Here is a 25621-nt window from a genome sequence, read left to right as displayed (position 1 = left end):
AACCGAAATGGGACGCACGTTCACTACTAAAGAATGGCAGTCTATTTCTTTCAGGGCATCACACACCACTCGTAATACTGCAGGTAGGGAGGCAGCAGTCAAACTCGCCCTATACTGGCACTTAACCCCGGTTAGACTTCACAGAGGGAACCCATCACGTAGCGCGCTATGCTGGAGGGGGTGCGGGGCTCAGGGCACCATGACACATCTTTTGTGGGATTGTCCGGAACTGGCAGAGTACTGGAAGAAGGTCCTGGACGACATAGATCACACTTTTGAAACCGAAATCCCAAGGTTTCCGGCTTACACGATCCTGGGCCTCCCCAACGCCCTCACCTTCCCCTTGCGATCGATCAGGGGGCGGCAAATGGGCATTGCAATGCAGGCAGCAACGCAGCATATCCTTTCCCTATGGGGTTCCTCCACCAAACCCTTGCACACTGGCTGGCTCCATAAACTGTGGTTCACACTTGGTATGGAACGCATACAGGCCACACTCACTCAATCCGCAGACACTTTCAGGAAGGTGTGGCGGCCACTGCTAACACTTCTCTCATCGGAGTTTAATGAAGTCACTTGCCCCAAATACCTTCGATTACTGCGTCTCACGGACTCCACGCAGCCGCCCTCATGATACCCTTACACCGGGTGCTTTCCTGCTACTGAGCGTTATTGCACTATCTACTTGGCTGAGACACACTGGCTGGGGTGAGGGGTGGGATTGGGAGTTGGCGGGAGGGGAAGGGCGGGGAATTCTTGTTCTGCATTCTTGCGCTATTGTTTTTATTGGCAGTCACATGTGTCATATTCTGATTATAGCGGAACTCATGGCCCTTATCGATGCTTTACACTGTAGAGAAGACTGGAGGTCTGTCTTGAACGCTTTCCTTCCATGTTGTTTCTGTATTATGGTATGTGATTGCTATTTACCCGCTGAACTCAATAAAACAAATGTTAAAACTAAAAACCAAATATGTGTTATTAAGCCCTGAGTTCAGAGAGCCTATACTTTATTTCTCCATATAGTCTCAATGGGAAGTTATACTTGTAAGATCTTACAAAGTATCTCCCATTCTATCCTATGGGACTGATAGCCTATCAATTGTGAAAAACAAAATTGGCAGTATTTCACTATCAGTATATGTCCTACCTTTCTTATAGACTGCACCCTGCCCATGGGGGTACCTTGGGCCTACCAAAAGGGTGCCTTACATGTAAGAAATGGGAAGGTGAGGGCACTTGCCAGGTCGAACATGGCAGTTTAAAGCTGCGCACAGACACTGCAGTGGTAGGTCTGACATACCTTTTCAGGGCTACTCATGTGGGTGGTACTAGCTAAGGCCGTGGTCTGGCTGTCAAACTTGAGGCCAAGTGAGGTAAGTTCTCAAAGAGGCATTCTGAGAGGCAAGACCTCGGAATGAAAAGGGTTCTGAAGGACCTGAAAGGGTCAACCCTGCAGAAAGGATGCGAGTCACTGCAGTGCCTTCCAAGCGACACCATTGCTCCACAACTGTTCCAGCAGGATGCTGTGGGACAGGGTGTTGAAGGCTACACTCAGATCAAGTAGCAAAAAAGCTGCTGTGTCGCTGCAGACCCACTAGTGGTATTTGATTTACAGGCCCTGGCATACTTAGTGAAATTTACTACGGACTTACCAGTAAACCAAATATGCCAATCAGGGAGAACCAATTGTAATAACAATTTTGACAGGGAGCACTTGCACTTCGACACTGATCAGCAGTGGCAAAGTGCCCAAAGCATCAAAGCCAGCAAAAACGAAATCCAGCACAACATCAAAAATACAGGAGGTAGAGGCAAATAGTCAGAGGGAAACCACACCAAAGATGCCAAGTCTAACATGTGACCCCTCCAGATGATGTGGAAGTCAGGAACACCATGCCTGCAATAAGAATTGCCTAGCTATTAAACAAAGGTGTTTTTATTGTGGAGTGGTAGGACGTTTTGCGTGTGTATGCAGGAAAAGATTTGATGGGGAGAAACTTAAAAGTAATTGGAAAGTTAAATGGACTAACTGCTCAAGATGATGAAGGGAGTGACTCAGAGGATATAAAGGAAGGAGTCTGGGTGTTAACCATATTGAAGAGACCGTTGAAATGGTGTGTGAAAAGTGTTGAAAAAAACCAGTCTGTGAAATAAATTCAGGGAGGACCTGGCCTATCAGTTCGAGCTGGACTATTCCCATGGGGAGCAGGATCAATACTGATTTGCATATGGCTGGGTCCAAACTGGGGTGGCATGATGAGCATTAAAACTGTGGATTTAACCCAGATCTGTGACTGTGGGCTAATGTTTGACAATGTTCATCATTCCAGCCATCATCCTTTTGTGTTGTAATAATTCTCCCTCAATAAGATTAAAATAACCTGAATTCTTCTGAAATAAATTGACATCATATCACCATGCCCCCCATCAAAGTAATTTTCCCATTCTCTTGATCATTCTATTTTCTTTTCTTTTAGAAATACATGCTCTCATGTAACCATTTCAAAGCTGTAGGTGTGCCAAAGTTCATCATAGTCTTCCATGGATTCAGCCCCTGCTGATGGTTCCTTCTACAAGGGACCCCACATTTGATCACTAATGTGCCCTAATACTGGAAATGCGTACTTCTGGGTGGGGACCCAAATATTTGCACCCATCACTTAAATGGGGTTCTACATAATTTACTGGACTGTTGCACTAACCTTTGCATCCCAACAAGTATAGGCAATGAATATTCTTTGTTTATATAATGTTTGCTTTCTTCATTTGTTTTGCCCTGAATGCTTTTCTCTGTTGGTTTATTACAGGTATGAACCATGTCAGGTGCCCACTCATGTTCTGCTGATTCAGTTGACCACCAATAGATCATCTCTTTTTAGGAACATTAACTTTGGTTATGAGTCACCTCCTCCTCATCTTACATCCAACTCCAGGGTGGGAGCCCTTTCTAAACTCCCCTGGATCACTATTGCTTATGCTCCTTTCTCCATGATCTAGATACTTTTCCTCTTGTTATCCCAATCTAGTCCCAAGAAAACAGTGTGGTGGAGGTTCCTGTTTTCTTGTAGGTGCCCAGAAACTATATGTGTATTCCACAGTGTGGTAGTAATGCTCAAATGTATCTTGATGTTGGCTCCTCTTCTGAGGTAGTGACATTGCTTCAAGTAGTGAGTGATGATCAAAGGATGTGCATGTTTTATTAGGGAGCTGTCAAACATTTGCTGCGAGTACAAGGTGAATGGACTTGTCCTGCAGGCAACCTGCAGTATAACAAACAAACGCACACACACACACACACACACACACATGTGCACACATACACACACACAAGAGATGAGAAAGAAGGGTGAGGGAGTAAGACAAGCTGTTGTGGCACAGTCTCACCTTTTAAGCAGTATGCTTCGAAAGGGTGTGCATGTTGCAGGTAGGAAGAGGGATAGACGAAGGTTTAGCACCCTATAAGAGAACATGCGATGTCATGCTGCTGTTGTTATTGTACAGTTTTTGGGCATCTGAGAAGAGGGATGAAAAACATGATGGAGAAGAGAAGAATTATGTGTAAGTTGGGATGTTGCTGAGGCATTAAAGGATTTGGGACGACAGGCAAAAAGGTTGAATGGGGGATTGAGCTACTAGAGAGGGGAGGGTTTATTTAAAGCTGGGCGGTATGAAGAATGGTGCTGAGGATAGAGGTTAAGTGGTTAAGCATCCTCCTACAGGCTAAGATGTAGGGAGCATCCAGGGGAAGGGAAAGGGTAAAGAAGAGTGGCAGAGGAGAGGGCAAGAGCCCATTTGGGGGTGAAAGCCCATTTTCGAGGCCTCACACAATCAGATGCACATTTACACCTTGTAATTCATGGTGATGCATGCCAGACAGTCCATAGGGTGGGATGGACGGTCATCCAGTAATTGCAACCTCATATTACATGTTCTAAATACGTATTTGATTATGATGGCACCTTAAAGAAGAACCATCACCCTAAAAGGTGGCTGCTAAGCAATACTATAAGTACAACTCCTTAGAACATGGAAAACTAATACAAGGACGGATGATCATAAAATGATTTGAAGAAAGAAGGATGATTAAAAAAAGAAGCAATCTGTTAACATAGTACGCAACCTGCAAGTCTTGTAGCGAGAGGTCACGGGCTGAAGGGATCCTGTCTCACTTACATGCTTTAGATAGTTTAACTGTACCAAATATGAATATCAACAGGTGTGTGACTAGCTTGGCTCTGTATTCTATGTGGAGCCTCTTATCGGCACAACATAGCTCAGGGTGAATTCTGTTAGAGGGATGGTGTAACCGTCCAGTCAGTATCACAGTCCTAGGTGCAGAAAGAGGGCCAAGCGCACGGGAAGGACTAAGTGCCACAAAGGAGTGCAAGCTACAGTTCAAGGAAGAATTGCTCTTCGTGGCTTCATCGGCAGTCTGTCTTGAAGGCTTCTTGAACTCTTCCTTTTCCTGCCAGGCATGTGGGTATTAATTTGCTCCGGCCTTCTCTCGGGAAAAATGGGAAGGGTGTTGAGGACTCTGCCCACAGCGCCTCCCTCTTCTTCGGGCGTGTCGTGGTGCTGCGCGGCGGCCCGCTGATGCCGTTTTTGTGTCGTGGGTGTGTCCCGTGGCCTCTGCTCTCTTTCTGTGCCGAATATATACATGCGCCTACCATGGTTGGGTTACACAAGAAGTGCACAGGTACGTTTGCGAATTAGCAAAACAAAAATAAACTAAAAATAAGCTATGCCACTGTCTAGTTTGGGTCACTCAGTCATCTTTGATTTAACGCCACATAATCTCTCCTTTGCTTTGTGGAGCGCCCCCCGGTGTTTAGAATCCGTGCATCTGACTTCGGCCACCTGAGTCTTGTGCGCGAGAAACGGACATCCTTAAAGAGTTAACTCGACAACGAGTGGCATACAAGGGATTTCTGCTCATTAGGGATCTGTAAAAGAAATCCCGCCGGAGAGCTGGGGGGCCGCAAGAGCCGCCGAGCGGTTGGTATAAGTACCGTTAGCTGTCAGAGGGCTCAGTCTTCCACGTGCACAGGTGCCTCGGGCTGGCGCTCAGGTGCAGAAGCGCGCGTGCTGCGCACTCTCCACCCCGCGCGCCATGCTCCTCGTGCCACTGCTGGCCCTGCTCGCTCAGGCGTCATGCGCCGCGGCGGGGACCCAGAAGATTTTGGTGGGCTTCCAAGCACCCTGGAACCTGAGCTACCCCTTCAGTGCCCAGCGCCTGGGCTCCGCCATCCAGATAGCCATAGAGAAGGTCAACGCAGACCAGTCCCTGCTGGGCAACTACACCATGGACTTCATCTACACCGACTGCAGGTGCGAGGCCAAGGTGTCCCTCAGCGCCTTCGTGGAGCAGTTCCAGAAGCAGCAGATCGCCGCCCTCTTTGGGCCCGTGTGCCCCGAGCCCGCAGAGGTTCAGTATGACGTCTCCTGTTTGACGAATCTATTTCATTCATTTGTCGTCGTTGTATGTGTTTATTAACCGTGTGAGCCGGTTTGGGTCAGCAGTGAGCTCCATTAGTTGTTGTTGTACCGCGAGTGTGTGACGGCTGCACTTTCTGAGGCTCTCTCTCGTCAAGTTGCCAGTATCTTGTTGGCTCGTGCCACATTACAGAGTGACAACTCTCTTCATAAAATGCTCATGCCACCACGTTAGCAGCGACCACATTCTAACTATGCCTGTTGAGCAGTATCGGCCCTCAACATTTTTAACAGGGGCAACCATGAGGCTAGAAATGCAAGGCATCTGGTGTACATCCATTCAACATCTTTTCGAAGAGGTCGGCACGTGTATGTCTGACTTGAGCATTGTTCCTAGGAGGTAGTTGAACTGTTCCTAATGATATTGATCTATTAACCCCTTAACTGCTGATACCCCCTACCCCTCCACCCCCCCACCCAATGCTGAGTCCTATTTTTTGGCTTCTTGGGGTAGTTCGCTATTAGGGCTCCATAACATTTTTCCACATAAGGTATTCATGCAACATTTGTGTCCCTTTTTTCCAATATCCTGGAGATTCAAAAGGTACTTAAGGCCAAGGGCAGATTTACAATAACTGGCGCATCCCCAGGGATGTGCCAGTTATTGTGAGTCATGGCGTCTCCCAGATGCGTCACGTTGTAAATACCCTGCAGCATGGCGCTGGTTTTGCGCCACCGCTGCGTCACAAAAGTGACGCAACGGCGGCGTAAAAGAGGCGCAAGGGGCTTGTAAATCTGCCCCATATGATTTGTGGAGTCCCCTGGAGGGGACTGAGAACATAGAAAAACAAGCATTTGCAATGCAATAGGTCTCGCATTAGGAAAGTTTGAGCTATTGGTCTTGTAAATGACAATTTTTTTATTTATGTGTTGGTTTTGAAAATAGCTAAATTAATAGCTTTGTCATTTACAATGCCAATAGTTATAACTTTCACAAATGTGACACCTATAGCATTTGTAATGCAACATGTTTTGTATTTACGTGACTTAGATATATTGATATTACAAATAACAATGGCTTTTAATTTTTTTAAAATAATTATTACTGAAATAAAAGTGATTGTAATTTATAATGGCAATAGCTTAAACTTTTGTAAATAACTTTTGTGAAGATTATGTTCAGTGTATTTTATTGTGAAGAAAATCCAAGAACAGAAGTGAAATATTAACATCTTTTTGTGACATTTGTAATAAAGCTTGAAAGATTGAGAGAACATATTTGAACCAGTTGTTGTTGAATGGTTGCACAGATTGATGCTGTGATGGCGCGGAGTGATGTTGTGGTGGCGACGAGTGATGCTGTGCTGTGATAGCGCATAGTGATGTTGTGGTGCCTCTGAGTGATGCTGTGGTGGCCCTGAGTGATGCTGTGGAGGCCCTGAGTGATGCTGTGGAGGCTGTGAGTGATAATGTGGAGGCTGCAAGTGATGCTGTGGAAGCCCTGAGTGATGCTGTGGAGGCCCTGAGTGATGCTGTGGTGGCGCAGAATGATGCTGTGGTAGCGCATAGTGATGCTGTGGTGTTCCAGAGTGATGCTGCGGTGGTGCTGAGTGATGCTGTGGTGGTGCTGAGTGATGCTGTGGTTGTGCCGAGTGATGCTGTGGTGGTGCTGAGTGATGCTGTGGTGGTGCTGACTGATACGGTGGTGGTGCTGACTGATATGGTGGTGGTGCTGACTGATACTGTGGTGGCACCGAGTTATGTTGTGGTGCTGCTGAGTTATGTTGTGGTGCTGCTAAGTGATGCTGGGGTAGCACTGAGTGATGCTGGGGTGGCACTGAGTGATGCTGGGGGGGCGCTGAGTGATGCTGGGGGGCACTGAGTGATGCTGGGGGCACTGAGTGATGCTGGGGGGGTGCTGAGTGATGCTGGGGGGGGGCGCTGAGTGATGCTGGGGTAGCGCTGAGTGATGCTGGGGTAGCGCTGAGTGATGCTGGGGTAGTGCTGAGTGATGCTGGGGTAGCGCTGAGTGATGCTTGGGTAGCGCGGAGTGATGCTGGGGTAGCGCTGAGTGATGCTGAGGTAGCGCTCAGTGATGCTGTGGTAGAGCTGAGTGATGCTGGGGTAGCGCTGAGTGATGCTGGGGTAGTGCTGAGTGATTCTGGGGTGGTGCTGAGTGAATCTGGGGTGGCGCTGAGTGATGCTGGGGTAGTGCTGAGTGATGCTGGGGCAGTGCTGAGTGATGCTGGGGTAGCGCTGAGTGATGCTGGGGTGGTGCTGAGTGATGCTGGGGTGGCGCTGAGTGAATCTGGGGTGGTGCTGAGTGATGCTGGGGTAGCGCTGAGTGATGCTGGGGTGGCGCTGAGTGATGCTGGGGTGGCACTGAGTGAATCTGGGGTGGCGCTGAGTGAATCTGGGGTGGCGCTGAGTGAATCTGGGGTGGCGCTGAGTGAATCTGGGGTGGCACTGAGTGAATCTGGGGTGGCGCTGAGTGATGCTAGGGTGGCGCTGAGTGAATCTGGGGTGGCGCTCAGTGATGCTGGGGTAGCGCTGAGTGATGCTGGGGTGGCGCTGAGTGATGCTGTGGTGGTGCTGAGTGGTGCTGTGGTGGCGCTGAGTGGATGCTGTGGTGGCGCTGAGTGATGATGTGGTGGCGCTGAGTGATGCTGTGGTGGTGCTGAGTGATGCTGGGGTGGCGCTGAATGATGCTGTGGTGGTGCTGAGTGGTGCTGTGGTGGGGCTGAGTGATGCTGTGGTGGTGCTGAGTGGTGCTATGGTGGTGCTGAGTGATGCTATGGTGGTGCTGAGTGGTGCTGTGGTGGTGCTGAGTGGTGCTGTGGTGGTGCTGAGTGATGCTGTGGTGGTGCTGAGTGATGCTGGGGTAGCGCTGAGTGATGCTGGGGTAGCGCTTAGTGATGATGTGGTGACGTGGTGATGCTGAGTGATGCTGTGGTGGCGCTGAGTGATGCTAGGGTGGCACTGAGTGATGCTGTGGTGGTGCTGAGTGGTGCTGTGCTGGCACTGAGTGATGCTGGGGTGGCGCTGAGTGATGATGTGATGGCACTGAGTGATGCTGGGGTGGTGCTGAGTGATGCTGTGGTGGTGCTGAGTGATGCTGTGGTGGTGCTGAGTGGTGCTGTGGTGGTGCTGAGTGGTGCTTTGGTGGTGCTGAGTGGTGCTGTGGTGGTGCTGAGTGATAATGTGGTGGTGCTGAGTGATAATGTGGTGGCGCTGAGTGAATCTAGGGTGGCGCTGAGTGAATCTGGGGTGGCGCTGAGTGAATCTGGGGTGGCGCTGAGTGAATCTGGAGTGGCGCTGAGTGAATCTGGGGTGGCGCTGAGTGATGCTAAGGTGGCGCTGAGTGAATCTGGGGTGGCGCTAAGTGATGCTGGGGTAGCGCTGAGTGTTGCTGGGGTGGTGCTGAGTGGTGCTGTGGTGGTGCTGAGTGATGCTGTGGTGGTGCTGAGTGGTGCTGTGGTGGTGCTGAGTGATAATGTGGTGGTGCTGAGTGATGCTAGGGTAGCGCTGAGTGATGCTGGGGTAGCGCTTAGTGATGATGTGGTGACGTGGTGATGCTGAGTGATGCTGTGGTGGCGCTGAGTGATGCTGGGGTGGCACTGAGTGATGCTGTGGTGGTGCTGAGTGGTGCTGTGCTGGCGCTGAGTGATGCTGGGGTGGCGCTGAGTGATGATGTGGTGGCACTGAGTGATGCTGGGGTGGTGCTGAGTGATGCTGGGGTGGCGCTGAGTGATGCTGTGGTGGTGCAGAGTGGTGCTGTGATGGTGCTGAGTGATGCTGTGGTGGTGCTGAGTGGTGGTGTGGTGGTGCTGAGTGATGCTGTGGTGGTGCTGAGTGATTCTGGGGTGGCGCTGAGTGAATCTGGGGTGGCGCTGAGTGAATCTGGGGTGGCGCTGAGTGAATCTGGAGTGGGGCTGAGTGAATCTGGGGTGGCGCTGAGTTAATCTGGGGTGGCGCTGAGTGATGCTATCACCCTAATTTAGATCCTGGCCACAGTCCACTAGAACACCCTCTGCTAAAATAAAAATGTTACTCGGGGTGGAGGCACTGGCAGGCATGCTAGCTGCTGGGCCTCCTGCAGTGCCTGTAATGTGCCCCATCTTGTTGGAGCAGTTGTTTGCAGCCTTTTCAGCACAATTACATACAGAACCACAGGACGCATTTACTGAAATTATATTACAGATAACAGTTAAAGATGGCATTGGCTCCATTGTACACATCTGTCTGCCCACTCCTGCATGGGTGGTCTGAAATTGTGTAGGGCATATCCAACTCCATAGTCCTTGAAGGGTTTATTTTTTATTAATTATACTGAGCCGTAAAAAGAATGCGTTCTTGGGAAAGGAAAATGTCTTAGTAAAATAGGGATGGTTTGCTTAAGGTCAATAAAGTCAGCATTACATCAGATTTTCATTTAATTCTTTAGATATTTAATCATGTAGAGATGGTTTTAGTAGGTGCAAGTTGTATGTTACACTTACGGTATTGTCATATTATTATTTCTGTAGTATTTATTTATAAAGTTTTATAAGTATGAGGTTGGTTCAAATTCATGTGACCTCGGGTAACCTTGTGCGTTATGGTAGTGTCAAATATGCATTTCCCTGCTCACACTAACATACATACAACTTTTGCTCTTCATTTGGTTTATTCTCCATAATGCAAGCAGTAATCTAACGACTTCACCTCTTGTTTTGGCTCATTACTTAGTTGCATTTTAAACGGTTCTGTAGTGACCTGATCATGATCTGGCTAAGTTGATAACCCTTGAACATGGAGACCTGGGTCTGTCCTGCTGCGTGCCCTTGGTTGAAATCTCTGTGTGCCTGCTATGCTCTTAATGTAATATCCCTGTGCCTGAATTTATATTATGAAAACGAAGACTAATTTTATTAAGGGTCAGTAAATTTAGTGATAAAGTTCTCAATGAAAGATTAAAAGCGGCCGGGAAATGAAATGAAAAGCGGCCGGGAAATGAAATGAAAAGCGGCCGGGAAATGCTATCGGGATTGCGGTGGCGGGGGGCGCATTCCTTTGAAATGTGAAGCAGGGGGCAGAGGAGCGGATCCCTTTGAAGTCAGGAGCAATTCTGGAGCAGGGCTGGCGGGGGGGAGCCAGTGAGTGGGAGGGAGGAAAGGAGCATATGGGGATGGGGTGTGAGTGAGGGGGAGCAGAAGCCTTTGATGGTGGTGTGCGAGGCCAAGCGCCCGCCTGGGGAAGCTTCATGCTCGAGTGCACAACATGCATTGTAGGAAATCTGCTGGTTCAAAAGACTTTGGTTCAGATGTAATAGGTTCGAGTATAAATACTCGACCTAAAAATATAGCTACATTTTAAGTTTTTGGGGGGCAAAAAAGACGAAAAATGTTCTCTGGATAAAAGTGTCAGTTTTTTTCTCTAAGAATGGTATCAATGAACGGTTTGCTGTGCTAAAGTCACCTTCTTCTCAGCTTTAAGTAACACTTGTAGCTGAATAAAATAACCATTTTTATTTACCACATTTTGGGCATTTTCTAAAGAGGTATCCCAATTTTCCTTTTTCTTTGTCTTCTAACCTAATTCCAGTTTGTAGTGGAAACTAGTGTGAAACCCATGGGTGACCCAGCATAATCTATAGATTTCTGCAAAGTAGATACAGCTCAAAATTCAGCAAGTGGTCATATGTGTAGATCCATTAAGGCTTTTCCCAAATAAACTAACTGATGAAAAAATAAATACTGAAAATGAGTAGGAAAACACAGTCATTTGTGACATTTTCATCTGGAGCCATGGTCAATGGGAGTGTTGGCATGGGCACTCCTATTGATCTTGATTTTATCCGTTCCTGACGCTGACACTAAGCCCAACCACACATGTGGTGCAGCATTTATATTGGCACAAGTGGGGCATGCAGGGTGTTAGGAATTTTTTGGGATTCTGGAAGTTTCCAACACAGAAATGTGGGGAAAATGCTTGATTTCAGGCAAAGTTTGAGGTTTGCTAGGCCTAGTGAGTAAGAAAATCTCATTAAAATAAGGCAAACCACCCTGGAATCCTCTGGTTGCCTACTTTTAAAAACATATCTGTGGTTGGTAGGCTTAATAGATGGTGGCCAAGCATGGACTAAAATCTTGCAGCTACCCCTATTGCTGATCTCTCCACGGAGCACTTTAGGACCTTTTGTGTCAAGGTCTTTTGGACCCCCAACATAAGTGAGATATCATTTTTATCAGGAGACTTGGGGGAATGATGTGTGATAGGAAATGTGTGGCTCCCACAGGTTCAAGAAGTTTTCCTCCCAGAAATGTGAGGAGAAAGTGTGTTTTTAGTCACTGTTTGAGTTTTGCACAGCATTGTGGGTAAGAAAAGCGTGTGGGATGAATACGAAACACACCACAATAGACTGCACTGGATGACTAGCTTTCAGAACTGTCTGGGTCTGGTAGGTTTTTTCAGGTGGCAGCCTACCTAAGCCCAAAAAAGTGTAGCCGTTCACCATTTAAAGCGGTATGATACTGGTAGTTAACCAAACTCTCCTGGGCCATTCGCAAAAACAACACCCAAACATTCCCTGGCATCTAGTGGGACTTTTGTTTTCCTGAGCGGCAGATCTAGGGTAATCATCTCCATCTGCCCACAGGGAGGGGCAGAAAGACTGTTGCCCCATTTACTTGGGGTGGGAGTACAGCAAGGCCTATGCTTAGCAGTCCCCACCCCCATATTTAAAAAGAAATTCCTCGCTTATAGTGGGATTTCTGCCCCCAGAGGGACTGATCGGGGGGTAATGACCCCAATCTACCCCAAATGGGGGCAGAAAGATTAATGCCCCATTTAGTTGGGAGGAGGCATGGCCATGCCCATTATGGGAATCCCTCACCCCTACGTATATATAAATATATATATTTTAATTCCTGGTGTCTAATGGGCTTTCTACCCCTACGGGGCAGATTTGGGGTAATAATCCTCATGCCCACCCAGAGGGGCAGAAAGGCTGCTGTCCCACTTACTTGGGGTGGGGGCATAGCCATGCCCGTGCTAGGGAGCCCCCACCAATATATTAAAAGAAAACAAATCCCTGGTTTCTAAAGGGCTTTCCACCCCATGGGGGTCAGATTGGGGGTAATAACCCCCATCTGCCCCCTGGGGAGGAGAAAGACTGCTTCCCCATTTTTGAGGGGGGGGCATGGTCACGCCTATGCTTCACATTCCCCACCCCTACAAGCCCAAAAGATGAGTAATCCCTTGCTTCTAGTGGGCTTTCTGCCCCTTTTGGAGGGGGCAGATCTGGGGTAATTACCCTTGAGGGGCAGAAAGACTGTTACCCCATTTAGTTCAATCAATCAATCCAGAATTTGTAGAGCGCACTACTTACCCGTGAGTGTCTTAAGTCACTGGGGGAAAAAAGGGGGGGGCGCTACTGGTCAAACAGCCAGGTCTTGAGTAGCCTCCTGAAGGTCAGCAGGTTTTGGGTCTGTCGTAGGCTCAGTGGGAGGGTGTTCCAGGTCTTGGCGGCGAGATGTGAGAAGGATCTGCCGCCGGTGGTTGTCCTTCGGATGCGAGGGATGGTGGCGAGTGAGAGGTCGGCAGAGCGTAGCTGGCGGTTGGGGATGTAGAAGAAGAGTCGTCTGTTGAGGTAGGCTGGGCCGGTCTTGTGGAGTGCCTTGTGTGCGTTAATGAGGAGCTTGAAGGAAATCCTCTTGTTGAGTGGGAGCCAGTGCAGGTTTCTCAGGTGGGGGGTGATGTGGCAGTGCCGTGGTAGGTCGAGGATCAGGCGTGCAGAGGCGTTTTGAATGCGTTGCAGTCGTTTGATGAGCTTGGCCGTGGCTCCCACGTAGAGGGCGTTTCCATAGTCGAGTTTGCTACTGATGAGGGCCTTGGTGACTGTTCTTCTTGTATCTGTCGAGATCCACCTGTAGATCATGGGGACATGGTCAAACTCATGGTGGGCAGCCCCCACAACTATACTTTAAAAATAATCTCTGGCGTCTGGTGGACTTTCTGCCTCACCGGGGGTAGATTGGGGTAATAATCCTCATCTGCCCCCTAGAGGGGCAGTAAAACTGGTGGCCCATTCACTTGGGGTGGGGGCATATCCATGCCCATGCTTGGCAGCCCCCACCAATATATTAAAATAAAACAAATCCCTGGCTTCTAGTGGGTTTTCTGCTCCCGAAAGGGCAGATCAGGGGTAATTACCACATCTGCACCAAGGGGGTTGGGGGCAGAAACAGTTTTGCCCCATTTCTATGGAGTGGGGGCATGGCAACCCCCATTCCTTTATATATAAATGTCTTTGGCCATTTTACAGCTCGGCATGGATAGCACTGTGCTAATCCTATGCTTAAAGACTTTGCTGTGAAAATGGCAAAAGACTTTCCCCCAGATGCATCAAGCATCCATTTTGCGATTCATTATTAGCGAAAAATAAGGATTCGCTAATAAGGAATAGCAAAATGCCATGAATGAAGAATTCGCTTAAAAAATAGCGATTTCTGAAAATTCCTTAATTGCGAGTCGCAAATTGCGAGTCGCAATTAAGGAATACCTCCCCATTCATTCCTATGGGTCTAGAGGCCCATAGGAATGAATGGGAAGACAATCTCAATTTGCGATTCTCAATTCGAGAATCGCAAATTGAGATTGCAATTTCAAGGGTGCCAGGGTGTCAAAAGGACACCCTGTTGCACCCCTGAAATCTGCATATGGGTACATCTTGCACACACATATGCCCTAAGGGCATGTCTGGGTGTAAAATGGAACTTTGAAAAATGCACTTTAGTGCATTTTTCAAAGTTTTTGCAAATTACCATGAAGTTCAACTTCATGGTAATTTGCGCCCCTTATTAGCGAAATCGCTATTTTTTCAACTTTAATGCATTGCATTTAAGGAATCTCAATTTGAGATTCCTTAAATGCAATAGCAATTCAAGTAATCGCAATTTTGCGATTTCTTAAAATGCTATTTTTGCATTTGGGATGATGCATCCCAAATGCAAAAATACCGGTCGTAAAGGGGCAGATTCTGAGATTCTACCCCTTTGCGAGCGGATTTTAGCTTGATGCATCTGGGCCTTTGTCCCTTCCTATTTCGGCATGGATGGCACTGTGCTAATCCTATGCTTAAAGACTTTGATAGAAAAGCAGACATTTGGTGTTGAGAGTACTCTAAATTGGAGCTGCTTTCCACCTAAACTTGCAAACTGCCCAGAGTTCTCTGTTTCTTTTTTTTGCATAATTTATGCATCACTCTATGCCTGAAAGGGTTTTGTTTTGACATATATATGTATATATATGTATATATATATATATATATATATATATATATATATATATATATATATATATATATATATATATATATACACATATATATATATATATATATATATTACCTACTGGCGGTCGCCAGTAGGTAGTTATTGTTAGGACCTAGTATCCATAGGAAATCCACAACATTCTATTTGGAATAACTTTGGCGCCGGTGGACGAATCTTCGTGAATTTCTCCAAGAAAATGGCCTGCTCGGTTCCGCTCCTTCCCTGAAAGTTTGGAGATGATTCGTCAAGTGGGGGCCGAGAAAAAAGGGGGGTCCCAAAACGTGTTTTCCCCATGCAATTTTCCATAGGGACCTTTAGCCAGGGCTACAGCCCGAACGGCTGAACAGAATTACAACAAATTTTGCAGAGAGGTAGAGTTCGGTTCGCAGATTGTGCTTTTTGTTAAATGGTGTAAATCTGTTCAGTAGTTCCTGAGAAAATTGCAAGTAAAATCATAGCGATATCTAGAGTCAGAGTTCAGTACGCGTACTGAAATCTGTTCAATTACGAGCGCGAGCTGCATGCTGATTGGCTGTGAACTGTCTGTCAACACTCGAAACCAGGAAGTGTTAGCGGCCATCTTGTGCCTCGCTAGAACCGAGACACAAGAAAACAGTAAAACAAAGTTGAGAAATAAGGGAAGGGGGTAGGGTAGAGACATTCGGACCCTCTAGGCTTGACCAGGGGGTCGTACATGGATGTTTAGGCTCTATTTTTTATTTTATTTTTTTTAAAGAAAAATCGCGGCGTACGCGCATGTAAATACCTACAATTACGAGCAGGAGCTGCATGCTGATTGGCTGTCAATACTCCAAACCAGGAAGTGTTGGCAGCCATGTTGTTTGTCGGGAGAGCAGAGTCACAAGAAAACAGTAAAACAAAGTTGAGAAATAAGGAAAGGGGGCAGGGTAGAAACATTCTGAGCCTATAGTCTTGGTCAGGGGGTGGTACATGGATCTTTAGACTCAATTATTTTTTTATCTTTTAAATAAGAAATGGTGGGGTACTCGTGCAGTACTTGTACGCGGTGGAAAAGGTGAAGGAAAAAAGTAGAAGTCAGGTTTATTCATTAGGGCCCGGGGGGCACATTACGGGGACAATTTTTATGCATAATGGGGGCTTGTAAGGTGCTCCGAGCGCTGGGGAACGGCACTTCTCTGGTTTTATTTTGAAGTATGCGGGGGTTACGGTCCTACTCCCCGCAGTCTCGGGGAGTGGCACCCCTCGGGTCTTTTTAAAAAAAAAATATGTTTTGAGCTCTCCCTCCTTCTCTCACCGTACACGTCGCGGGGAACACCACCTTTCTGGGGCAGTGATTTGTAAAATGACCTTCCAGCTCCGGGTACCTGCATTGTCTGGAGTTTTTTATTAATTTTGGGAGGGTGGGCTTGAAAATACGTCCTTTTTAATTCCCATAGAAGCCTATGTTCTGGTGTTAACATGGGCTTCTATGGGAAATAACAAGGCCGTATTATAAAGCTCATTATCGCCGTTTTAGCGGCAGTTTCCTGCCAATAAAACTGCGATAATTTTAACACCGGTCCTTGATAATATGCACCTAAGTTTACTGGTCAAAAAAAGAGCAATGGTCCCTATTATCAACAAAAGGCGGCACATTATCGACGCTTTTATCGGCAGGAAACTGCCGATAAAGCGGCGATAATGGTCTTGATAATATGCCCATGTGAATTTCCATAGCAGCCCAGGTTAACACCAGAACCTGGGCTGCTATGGGAATTTACAAGGGCCTATTATCAAGCCCATTATTGCCGCTTTATCTGCAGTTTTCTGTCGATAAAAGCGGCGATAATGTATCGCCTTATGTTCATAATATGCCGCTTCGTTCGGTGCCCTGCATGGCATTTTGCGATGCAGGGCGCGTTACGAAATTCGGGGCATATTATCAAGGACCGGTGTTAAAATTATCGACGTTTTATCGTATTCGTAGCGTATACTGAGAATGATTAGCAGTAGAAACTATGGTGCAATCACTCTCTCACTGTCAAATGAGAGCACAGGGCGAGCCATGAGAATAGTTAGAAGTGGTCACTTATTGGAGATCTGATTCAGCTGTGTGTCTTATTGTGCGATTTTAGGCAATGCTTACATGATTACGGTAACTGAGCGTGTGGTTTGATTAAAAAAAAGTTGTGTTAACTCCTCTGCATGGGAAGCTGGATGTTTCCTTCTGGCTGTCGATTTCGACCTTGAAAGCAGAGTCAACCAAATGAGTCGTATAAGAGCGCTATTGTCTCAAAAAGAGGTCGCTCTTACATCTGCTAGAGAAACATTTGTCCTTCGTGTAGCAAACACCCGCACAGAAGTGTATGCTTTGTTAAATACAGACGTGCCGTGGAATTTTAGGGAGTTAATTTAGACTATCTTTAATGCGTCCTCGAGTAGGGGGTTAGCTTACTTTTTTTAAATTATAAGAATTGGTCTTGTGACTTCTGTAGAAAGTATATTTGGTGTCTTGTGGGTGTTTTTTCATTGCATTTTTTGCAGCATCTTTGGTGAATTGTGCTTAATGGTCACATTAGTTGCCAGTGTGCTTGTATTCATTTGTTTACTTAAAAATGGATGCACATCTTGCAGCAGACGACAATATTTCTCGGTTGTTGCTGGTCCGCTACCGAATGCTTAGTTACTATGGCGTGCTGCCTCTTGCAACGTTGAGTGCAGTTTATGGATTATCGTTTCGATTCTCCTTTTTCACATGCGTTTAGCCTGTCTTCCATTGTCTGAGCTGTGATTTCGACTGGGCCATGTATTTGTGTCTCTGCAGTACGGTGTCTCCCAATGCGGATTACGACCAGTTGATGAGTCCTTTAGTGGTTCATGACGTGATCTGTTTTGACGGCGGGATTATGGTTTTAGCAGCGACACATGGAATAATGGGACGTTGGAATGTTTTTGCAGTGGCGCTTGAGTTCTTGGCACGCAGTTACATTGAAGATGACCCGAATTTTTCTCCGATGGTGATAGAGGCTCCGGTCGTTGAGGAACATGTATGTTCATTCTCACTATTGAATTGGATGGCTGAAATGTTTTCAGATGAGTACAATGACTTCCTGTTGGAGGCTGTTGCTACATACTGTGCTTACACGCTGTTGGATTAAGACTCTTTGATTTTTCTGCGTATTTTTTATTTTTTAACTACTGCTTTCTATCAAAGAGCGAATAACTTTTTTTTGGAAATGTGAACTTGACTCTGGTTTTTAGTCTTTGAGTGTTTTCGTTTCTAAGTGGCACACGTTTATATCACGTGCTTTGATGAAGAAAGGGTGCCGTGGGGCTGAGGCTTTCACTCACACCCTGTTAAGTTAGCATGGGTTTTTTAGAAGCTTACACGCTATTTTTGCTTTCCTGCTCTGCTTTGCACGTGACACATACTTGTGATATTGTTTAGAGAAGGCTGAGTATTTTGTTTTATATGAGAATAATTTGGTATGCAAGATTTGTAAAGTGCCTCGCTAGTTTTGTATGTATAGTGAGAGCATGGAGCATCAAAGTTATCTTGAATACTGTGTCTGTTCAGAATGATCCTCGGAAGTTCGAGCCATAATACATATGTAGTTGTGTCCACCTTTGATACTTGCGCTTTTCATAATGCATTGTGGAGGCAAAGTTACACACAGTTGGAGAACATTCATAACTTGATAGTTTGTGGAGCACTGAATGTGATCTATTACTGCTGAGTAGCAGAGGTATGGGTCTGACCATGTAATCCTATGAGACTTTCTGTAGTTATAAACTAATCTGCTAGGTAGGGAGGGTGAAATGTAGGTATATTTTAAATTTGTTTACCTTTAGTATTATAGGATACTTTTTCCATTTGTATCTTATAGAATAGTAACAATGCTGACAACCTTGTTTGTGATAATATGTTTGGTTGTATTATCTAAGGTACTGTGCATGAGATTTTGGCGTTAGAAATAAACATTTCAAAGTTGCACGTTTCTTTATTTACATCTTGTATTGGACTGGTGTAAGAGTATAATGAAAGAGTGCTATTGTTATCCACGTTACTTCATGTAATCTAAGTGGCATGTTCTGGGTTGACTAGTCATTGGTGTTTTTGTTGTAGGGCAGTGGTTCCCAAACTTTTGACTCCTGAGGACCCCCATAGAGTCACCACTGGAAGCTGGGGACCCCCAAGCAATTTGTAGGATTTAAATTTCAAACATTAAAACCGTAATTCTGAAAAAATGTACACATATGTGCACACAAAACAAATACTCAAATTACTAATGATTTTAGTGGCATATTTACAAGCCCCTATCACCATGGGAACATCACTTTCTGAGAGTTTTCTGTGGCGATAGGGGCTTTGCCTTATTTACAAGGCAACGTTAAGCCACTTAACGTGGATTAACGGTCCCTTGTAAATAAGACTCCCTTTGACACAATGCTTAGCGTGAAAGCGGTGGGCAGTGCGTGTTGTGGTGGGCGTTTCCTCTGCGACACCCATTGATTTTGACTCTGCCGCCTATTTACAAGAGCAGCGTAAATGGGAAGCAGCGCCAAAATTAAGGCCAGGGAAAACCTGGTTTTAACTTGGCGAAACAATGAGAAATGCTTCATTTCTCCTCGTTTATGTAAAACGCCTTGGATTGTTTATGTTCAGGAAGGCGAACCTTCCTGCACATAAACAATCTTTAAAAAAAAAAGACATTTTGTTACTTCCATGTGTGATGCATTAAGCAGTACACATAGAAGTGACAAAATGACATTTCAATATTGTTTATGTGCAGGAAAGGGGGACCTTCCTGCACATAAACAATCTTCCCCTATTAAATGTAGCGCCAGTGCAGGGGAAACGCAGGGCTGCACCATATTCTTGTAAATATGGTGCAGCCTTGAGTTTCTGAAGTAGTAGAGTGTGTTGTTAAGCCAAGGAGACTGGTCTGGAGAAGCATAAACTTAAGGAGTGCTGGTCTGGAGAAGCACAAACTCAGGATTCAGAACATAACACAGTGGTTAGCATTGACTTTAACAATAAAAATTTATTTCCAACCAAAGAAACCTCTTTAGAAGCATCAGGATACTGAAAGACTGAAAAAAAGCATGTCACTAACTTGTACCTTGCAGTTTGCAAGCAGTTGTTTGATGACAGTTTTTTGGTCACTGTGCTAGATTACGATTGTCACTTATGAACTGCAGTGTAACAAAAGAATCTGTGTGACAAAAGCAGTAACCCACTGACCGATGCATATCAAATACTGTTTTTTAAAATGTATGGTACACTTCTTTGCAGTAGGCATATTAACCCTCTGTGTTATTAGTTCAGTCACAGTTGTCACTGGACAAAACTCTCATGTCTCTCCAGCAGGGAAATCAATCACTGTTGTTATCTTGACATTTTTATTGTTCTTTGAAAACTGGTAATTAAACAAGATACTTTGCAGTGCTTTTAAAACTGCTGCCTGCGGACCCCCTGGGAATGTATGAGGGACTCATAGGGGTCCGCGGACCACAGTTTGGGAAACACTGCTCTAAGGCGAAGAACCAATGAGTCACTGATTGCTAGTCTGGTAGGTTGTTTGTGTAGTAAGGTGGGTTTTGGAACACCGTAATACACTGAGGTCCGAAGTCTTTATGCACAGTTCTGTGTATGAGCAGAATTCCTGGAACAGTAGTTACAACAAAAGGGCTCGATAAAGGGCTTGCACTTTGAATATGAATATAAAATAGAAGAATAGTTGATAATCACAGTTAAGGAATGCAGCAATTAGATGTGTGTATATGTGGATGATGTGTACATTGAGTGGAAGATGAAAAACTTGAAAAATTAGAGAGGTTGCAGGGATGCAAACTTTCCCTTTTCTTTGTAGAGGAAGTGGGTGTTTCGTTTTCCAGTGCATATATATATTCACTGAAAAAACAATAGGTTTCAGGCACGTTATAGTCAGGAATTAGCATTTAAAAAACTTTAGAAATTCACTGAAAAAAACCATAGGTTTCAGCCATGTTATATTTAGGAATAAGCATTTTAATAACCTTAGAAATTCACTGAAAAAACCATAGGTTTCACACACGTTATAGTTAGGAATTAGCATTTAAAAAACCCTTGAAATTCACTGAAAAAACCATAGGTTTCACCCATGTTATAGTTAGCTGGACATTTCTCTCATACAAAACCATTGAAATTCCCCCGTTATAGTTAGTTCAGCTAACTATAACTCGCGTGCAAGCAAAGCACTGCTGATGACGTCACATATTACATCACTCATCACATGGTCAGTGACATCACTGATGACATCACTGATGACATCTTAAATGACATCACAGATGACATCTCAAATGACATCACTGATGACATCACTGATGAAATCATCCATTTGAAAGAGTGGCAGACCTCTCACCCTAATATAACGTATAATACACACATTCAAAAATAGATACTAAAATTTTCAAAAAAATAGAGATACCAGTTACAACAACGTATTCAGTAATTCCAACATCTACATACACATCCACTCATCCACCAACAGTTCTATATAGTCACTTAAACATGTATTCACTCAACATATGTACTCATACACCTATACATCCTATTACACACTGATACTCATCCATAGTTACTCACACACATACTCACACATGCAAATAAACTATCAAACATTCATTTGTTTGCATATACAGCTATACACACACCACTACACTTACTTTTACAGAAACGTACACATACTTACTCTCTTAAACAATCAGTTATAGAAACACATACTTATTTATACAGGAACTTTTTCAATCTGTCACTGTCATATATCCTTACTTATATACATCAATACTCACATATACTAGTTTACAACATATGTACTTACTCATAAAGACACTATTGAGGCAGTCATTCACTCACTAGCACACCCATACACACATTCATCCACCCGTACAGTCCTGTTCACATGCTGTCTTCAAAACACATACAAACAGTGAGTCAGTCATTCATGCATCTGTGCCCTAAGTAATACCCGCCACCAAACCATACAGACACTCATTCTGATACTCAAAAACCAACTAATAACCCATATAGACACTCGTGTAGCTACTCACCAACCCATGCAGCCACTTATACACAAAGTGAGATACTGATACAGATGTTTATATATTTAAACATTACTCGCTAATACATGAATTCACTAAGATACACTTAATAAGTCAGTTATACAATGACATTTACAAAAAAAATATCCATTTAGACACTTATTTACCCATTTATTCTTCCATCGACCTTTAGATATACATATATAAAAATATTTATTTTTCAGATAGACACACATTCAGTGGATGATGTCATCAGTGATGTCATTGACCATGTGATGAGTGATGTAATATGTGACATCATCAGCAGTGCATTGTGGGCGCGCGAGTTATAGTTAGCTGAATTAACTGTAACGGGGGAATTTCAATGGTTTTGTATGAGAGAAATGTCCAGCTAACAATAACATGGGTGAAACCTATGGTTTTTTCAGTGAATTTCTAAGTTTTTTAAAATGCTAATTCCTAACTATAACGTGTGTGAAACCTATGGTTTTTTCAGTGAATATATATATATATATATTACCTACTGGCAATAGCCAGTAGGTATATATAGTTAGGATTGATTTCCATAGGGAAATCGCAACATTCTATTGGGAATAACTTTGGCGCCGGTTGAGGAATCTGCCTGAATTTTTCAGCAACTTTGCCTCGCGGCGCTCCGGTCCTTCTCTGAAAGTTTGGGGGGGGATCCGTGAAGCGGGGGCCGAGATAAAAGGGGGGTCCCAAAACGTGTTTTCCCCATGTTAATTTACATAGGGCGGTCGGTTTCACTTTTAGTTCGAACGGCTGAATGGATTTCCACCAAACTTGGCAAAATTGTAGGGACTGGTAGCCGATGTGCCTTTGCTATGTCTCAAGATATGCGCTCCAGAGGATTTTGAGTAATTTAGGTTCAATTTTTTTTATATATCTATAGCAGTTTACCCGTGCGCTTACCCGTGCGCTTATGGTACACGCACGTACGCGTACGGTATGCGTACCTCTAGAGCGCGAGCTGCATTCTGATTGGCTGCCAATGTCTGTCAACACTCCAAAACAGAAACTGTTGGCAGCCATCTTGTGCCTCGGTAGACTTAGGCACAGGAAAGCAGAAAAACAAACGTGTAGAACTCAAAAAGGGGGCAGGGTAGAAGCACCCTGACCCCCTAGACCTGCTCAGGGGGTCCCACAAGGACCCCCAAGGCAACATTTTCTTTTTTTAAATCGCGGGGTACGCGCACGGTACGCGCACCCCGACACTTACAAAAAAAAGCAGGCCTAGGGGGTCAGGGTGATTAAACTCTGGCCCCTTTGCGAGTTTCACACCTTTGTTTCACTGCTTTCTTGTGCCTTGGTTCTAACAAGGCACAAGATGGCTGCCAACACTTCCTGGTTTTGAGTGTTGACAGACAGTGGCAGCCAATCAGCATGCCTTCCCGAGAAAGCTGCATGGTCATTGGCTGTCAACACTTCTAACCAGGAGGTGTTGGCATCTATCTTGTGCTAGTGTTGACAGACAGTGACAGCCAATCAGCATGCCTTCCCGAGAAAGCTGCATGCTTATTGGCTGTCAACACTTCTAAACAGGAAGTGTTGGCATCCATCTTGGGTCTTAATAGACTGAGGCACAAGAAAGCAGAAAAACAAACGTGTAGAACACAAAAAAGGGGGCAGGGTAGAAACACCCTGACCCCTTAGGGTGCTCAGGTGGTCCCACTAGGATATTAATATATTTAAACGTTATCCGCTAATAGAATTAGCATTTAAAAAACCTTTGAAATTCACTGAAAAAACCATAGGTTTCAGACCATATATAGTTAGGAATTAGCATTTAAAAAACCTTTATGTGATGTTCAGTCCTCGTCCGGTACCCTACGCTCTTCCTCGATAACTTCTGCCAACAGTGTCCCGGGACAACAGAGACAGTGCTTGCGCCCCCTCGTCAGATCCGAGTTGCTGTCTGCAAGAACCGCTTGCTGGCTTGGTTTATGAGGAGGTACGGGAAAGAAGCCAGCTGTTGCCCAGACACTTCTGAAGCGGGACCCTCTCGCACGTCACTGACCTACGCGCCTGCAAATCACCCACACCGGAATCTTCATTCAAAAGAACCCAGAGGGACACAGCGGGGATCTGGTAAGAGGACTGCGTTATTCAAAGATTTCGGCATGATGCATTTCGACTTCCATAGTCTTCCTCAGATGCCTTGATTTCGGTATCAAGAGTCCCACCCTCATTTTAAACCTTCCTGGCTCCTCCCCATGTTCGGAGTGCAGCTGGCTCACATTCGACCATAGTAGCGAGTCCACAGTTCCTACAGTCCTACTGTGGACTACAATACCCAGAAGTCATTTGGTGTTGCAAGACTTCGTTTGGAGCACACAATCCCTCGGATGAGGACCTGCTCGTGCCTTCGTAGAGGTAGGTGACGTGGCTCTAGATAAAACCGACAGATGTGCTGTTCAGTCCTCCTCCGGTCCCCTACGCTCTTCCTCGATAACTTCTGCCAACAGGGTCCCGGGATGACAGAGACAGTGCTCGCGCCCCCTCGTCAGATCCGAGTTGCTGTCTGCAAGAACCACTTGCTGGCTTGGTTTGTGAGGAGGTCCGGGATAAAAGCCAGCTGTTGCCCAGACACTTCTGAAGCGGGTCCCTCTCGCACGTCACTGACCTACGTGCCTGTAAATCACCCACACCGGAATCTTCATTCAAAAGAACCCAGAGGGACACAGCGGGAATCAGGTAAGAGGACTGCTCTATTCAAAGATTTCGGCATGATGTATTTCGACTTCCATAGTCTTCCTCAGATGCCTTGATATCGGTATCAAGAGTACCACCCTCATTTTAAACCTTCCTGACTCCTCCCCATGTTCGGAGTGCAGCTGGCTCACATTCGACCATAGTAGCGAGTCCACAGTTCCTACAGTCCTACTGTGGACTACCATACCCAGAAGTCATTTGGTGTTGCAAGACTTCGTTTGGAGCACACAATCCCTCGGATGAGGACCTGCTCGTGCCTTCGTAGAGGTAGGTGACGTGGCTCTAGATAAAACCGACAGATGTGATGTTCAGTCCTCCTCCTGTCCCCTACGCTCCTCCTCGATAACTTCTGCCAACAGGGTCCCGGGACAACAGAGACAGTGCTCGCGCCCCCTCGTCAGATCCGAGTTGCTGTCTGCAAGAACCACTTGCTGGCTTTATATATATATGCAGAAGAACTCTCTCCAAAGTAGCCAGTACAAAAGCCAGGAAAAGAGCGCAGACCACCATGGCTCGTCAGTTGCTGTTTATTCAGGTTCCAGGATTAGCGCAGCAGCCATGACGCATTTCGTCCCTCACAGGGGACTTGATCACATCATATATATATATATATATATATAGGATCTACGATGACACCATGCGGTGTTTCATCTAAAGAGAAGAAAGCGGGTTGACGCCATATCAGGGTGGTGCTAGCGCGCGGCTCCTACTGGCATCTACAAAGCAGGGCAGGTCCCTGCTTGGACATTTGCATCAATCCACGGGGACAATACTTTCTTTATCTGGACTTTGAAAGCACGCCCACTGGGGACTATTAGGTGCGCACCACAACATCCAGAAGGCCATGGTGATGGCCACGCCCACTCGGGCAGGTATGTTCATTTAAATTGTGCGCATGCATCAGCGCTTTCAATCTGCCATGAAACATGCCACTGAGGAAGGGATTTTTCTACTCCCGAAACGCGTTTGGCGTATCAAGTTTTGTGATGCAACTTCACAGCAGGGCTCTGCTGACCAGATGTCAATAAAATTCGTGAGCCTTACAGATTTCTTCGTGGCCTCGCTTCTTTGGGGTTCCTGTTGTTTGGATTTGA

General features: G+C 45.6%; 1 protein-coding gene across 1 annotated transcript in view; it reads left to right on the top strand.

Annotated features, from left to right (window-relative positions):
- Positions 1-5113: 5113 nt before the first annotated feature.
- Positions 5114-25621, top strand: part of LOC144752600 (guanylate cyclase 2G-like) — a 518353-nt gene continuing 497845 nt past the window's right edge. The window contains exon 1 of the mRNA XM_078640483.1: positions 5114-5428. Within this exon, the coding sequence (XP_078496609.1) occupies positions 5114-5428 (315 nt within the window). The remainder of the gene's footprint in view (positions 5429-25621) is intronic.

This window comes from Lissotriton helveticus, chromosome 5_1, assembly GCF_964261635.1.
Source record: "Lissotriton helveticus chromosome 5_1, aLisHel1.1, whole genome shotgun sequence".
NCBI classification, from domain to species: domain Eukaryota; kingdom Metazoa; phylum Chordata; class Amphibia; order Caudata; family Salamandridae; genus Lissotriton; species Lissotriton helveticus.
Note: the sequence above shows the minus strand (reverse complement) of the source record. Positions and strands in the feature narration are given on the sequence as shown.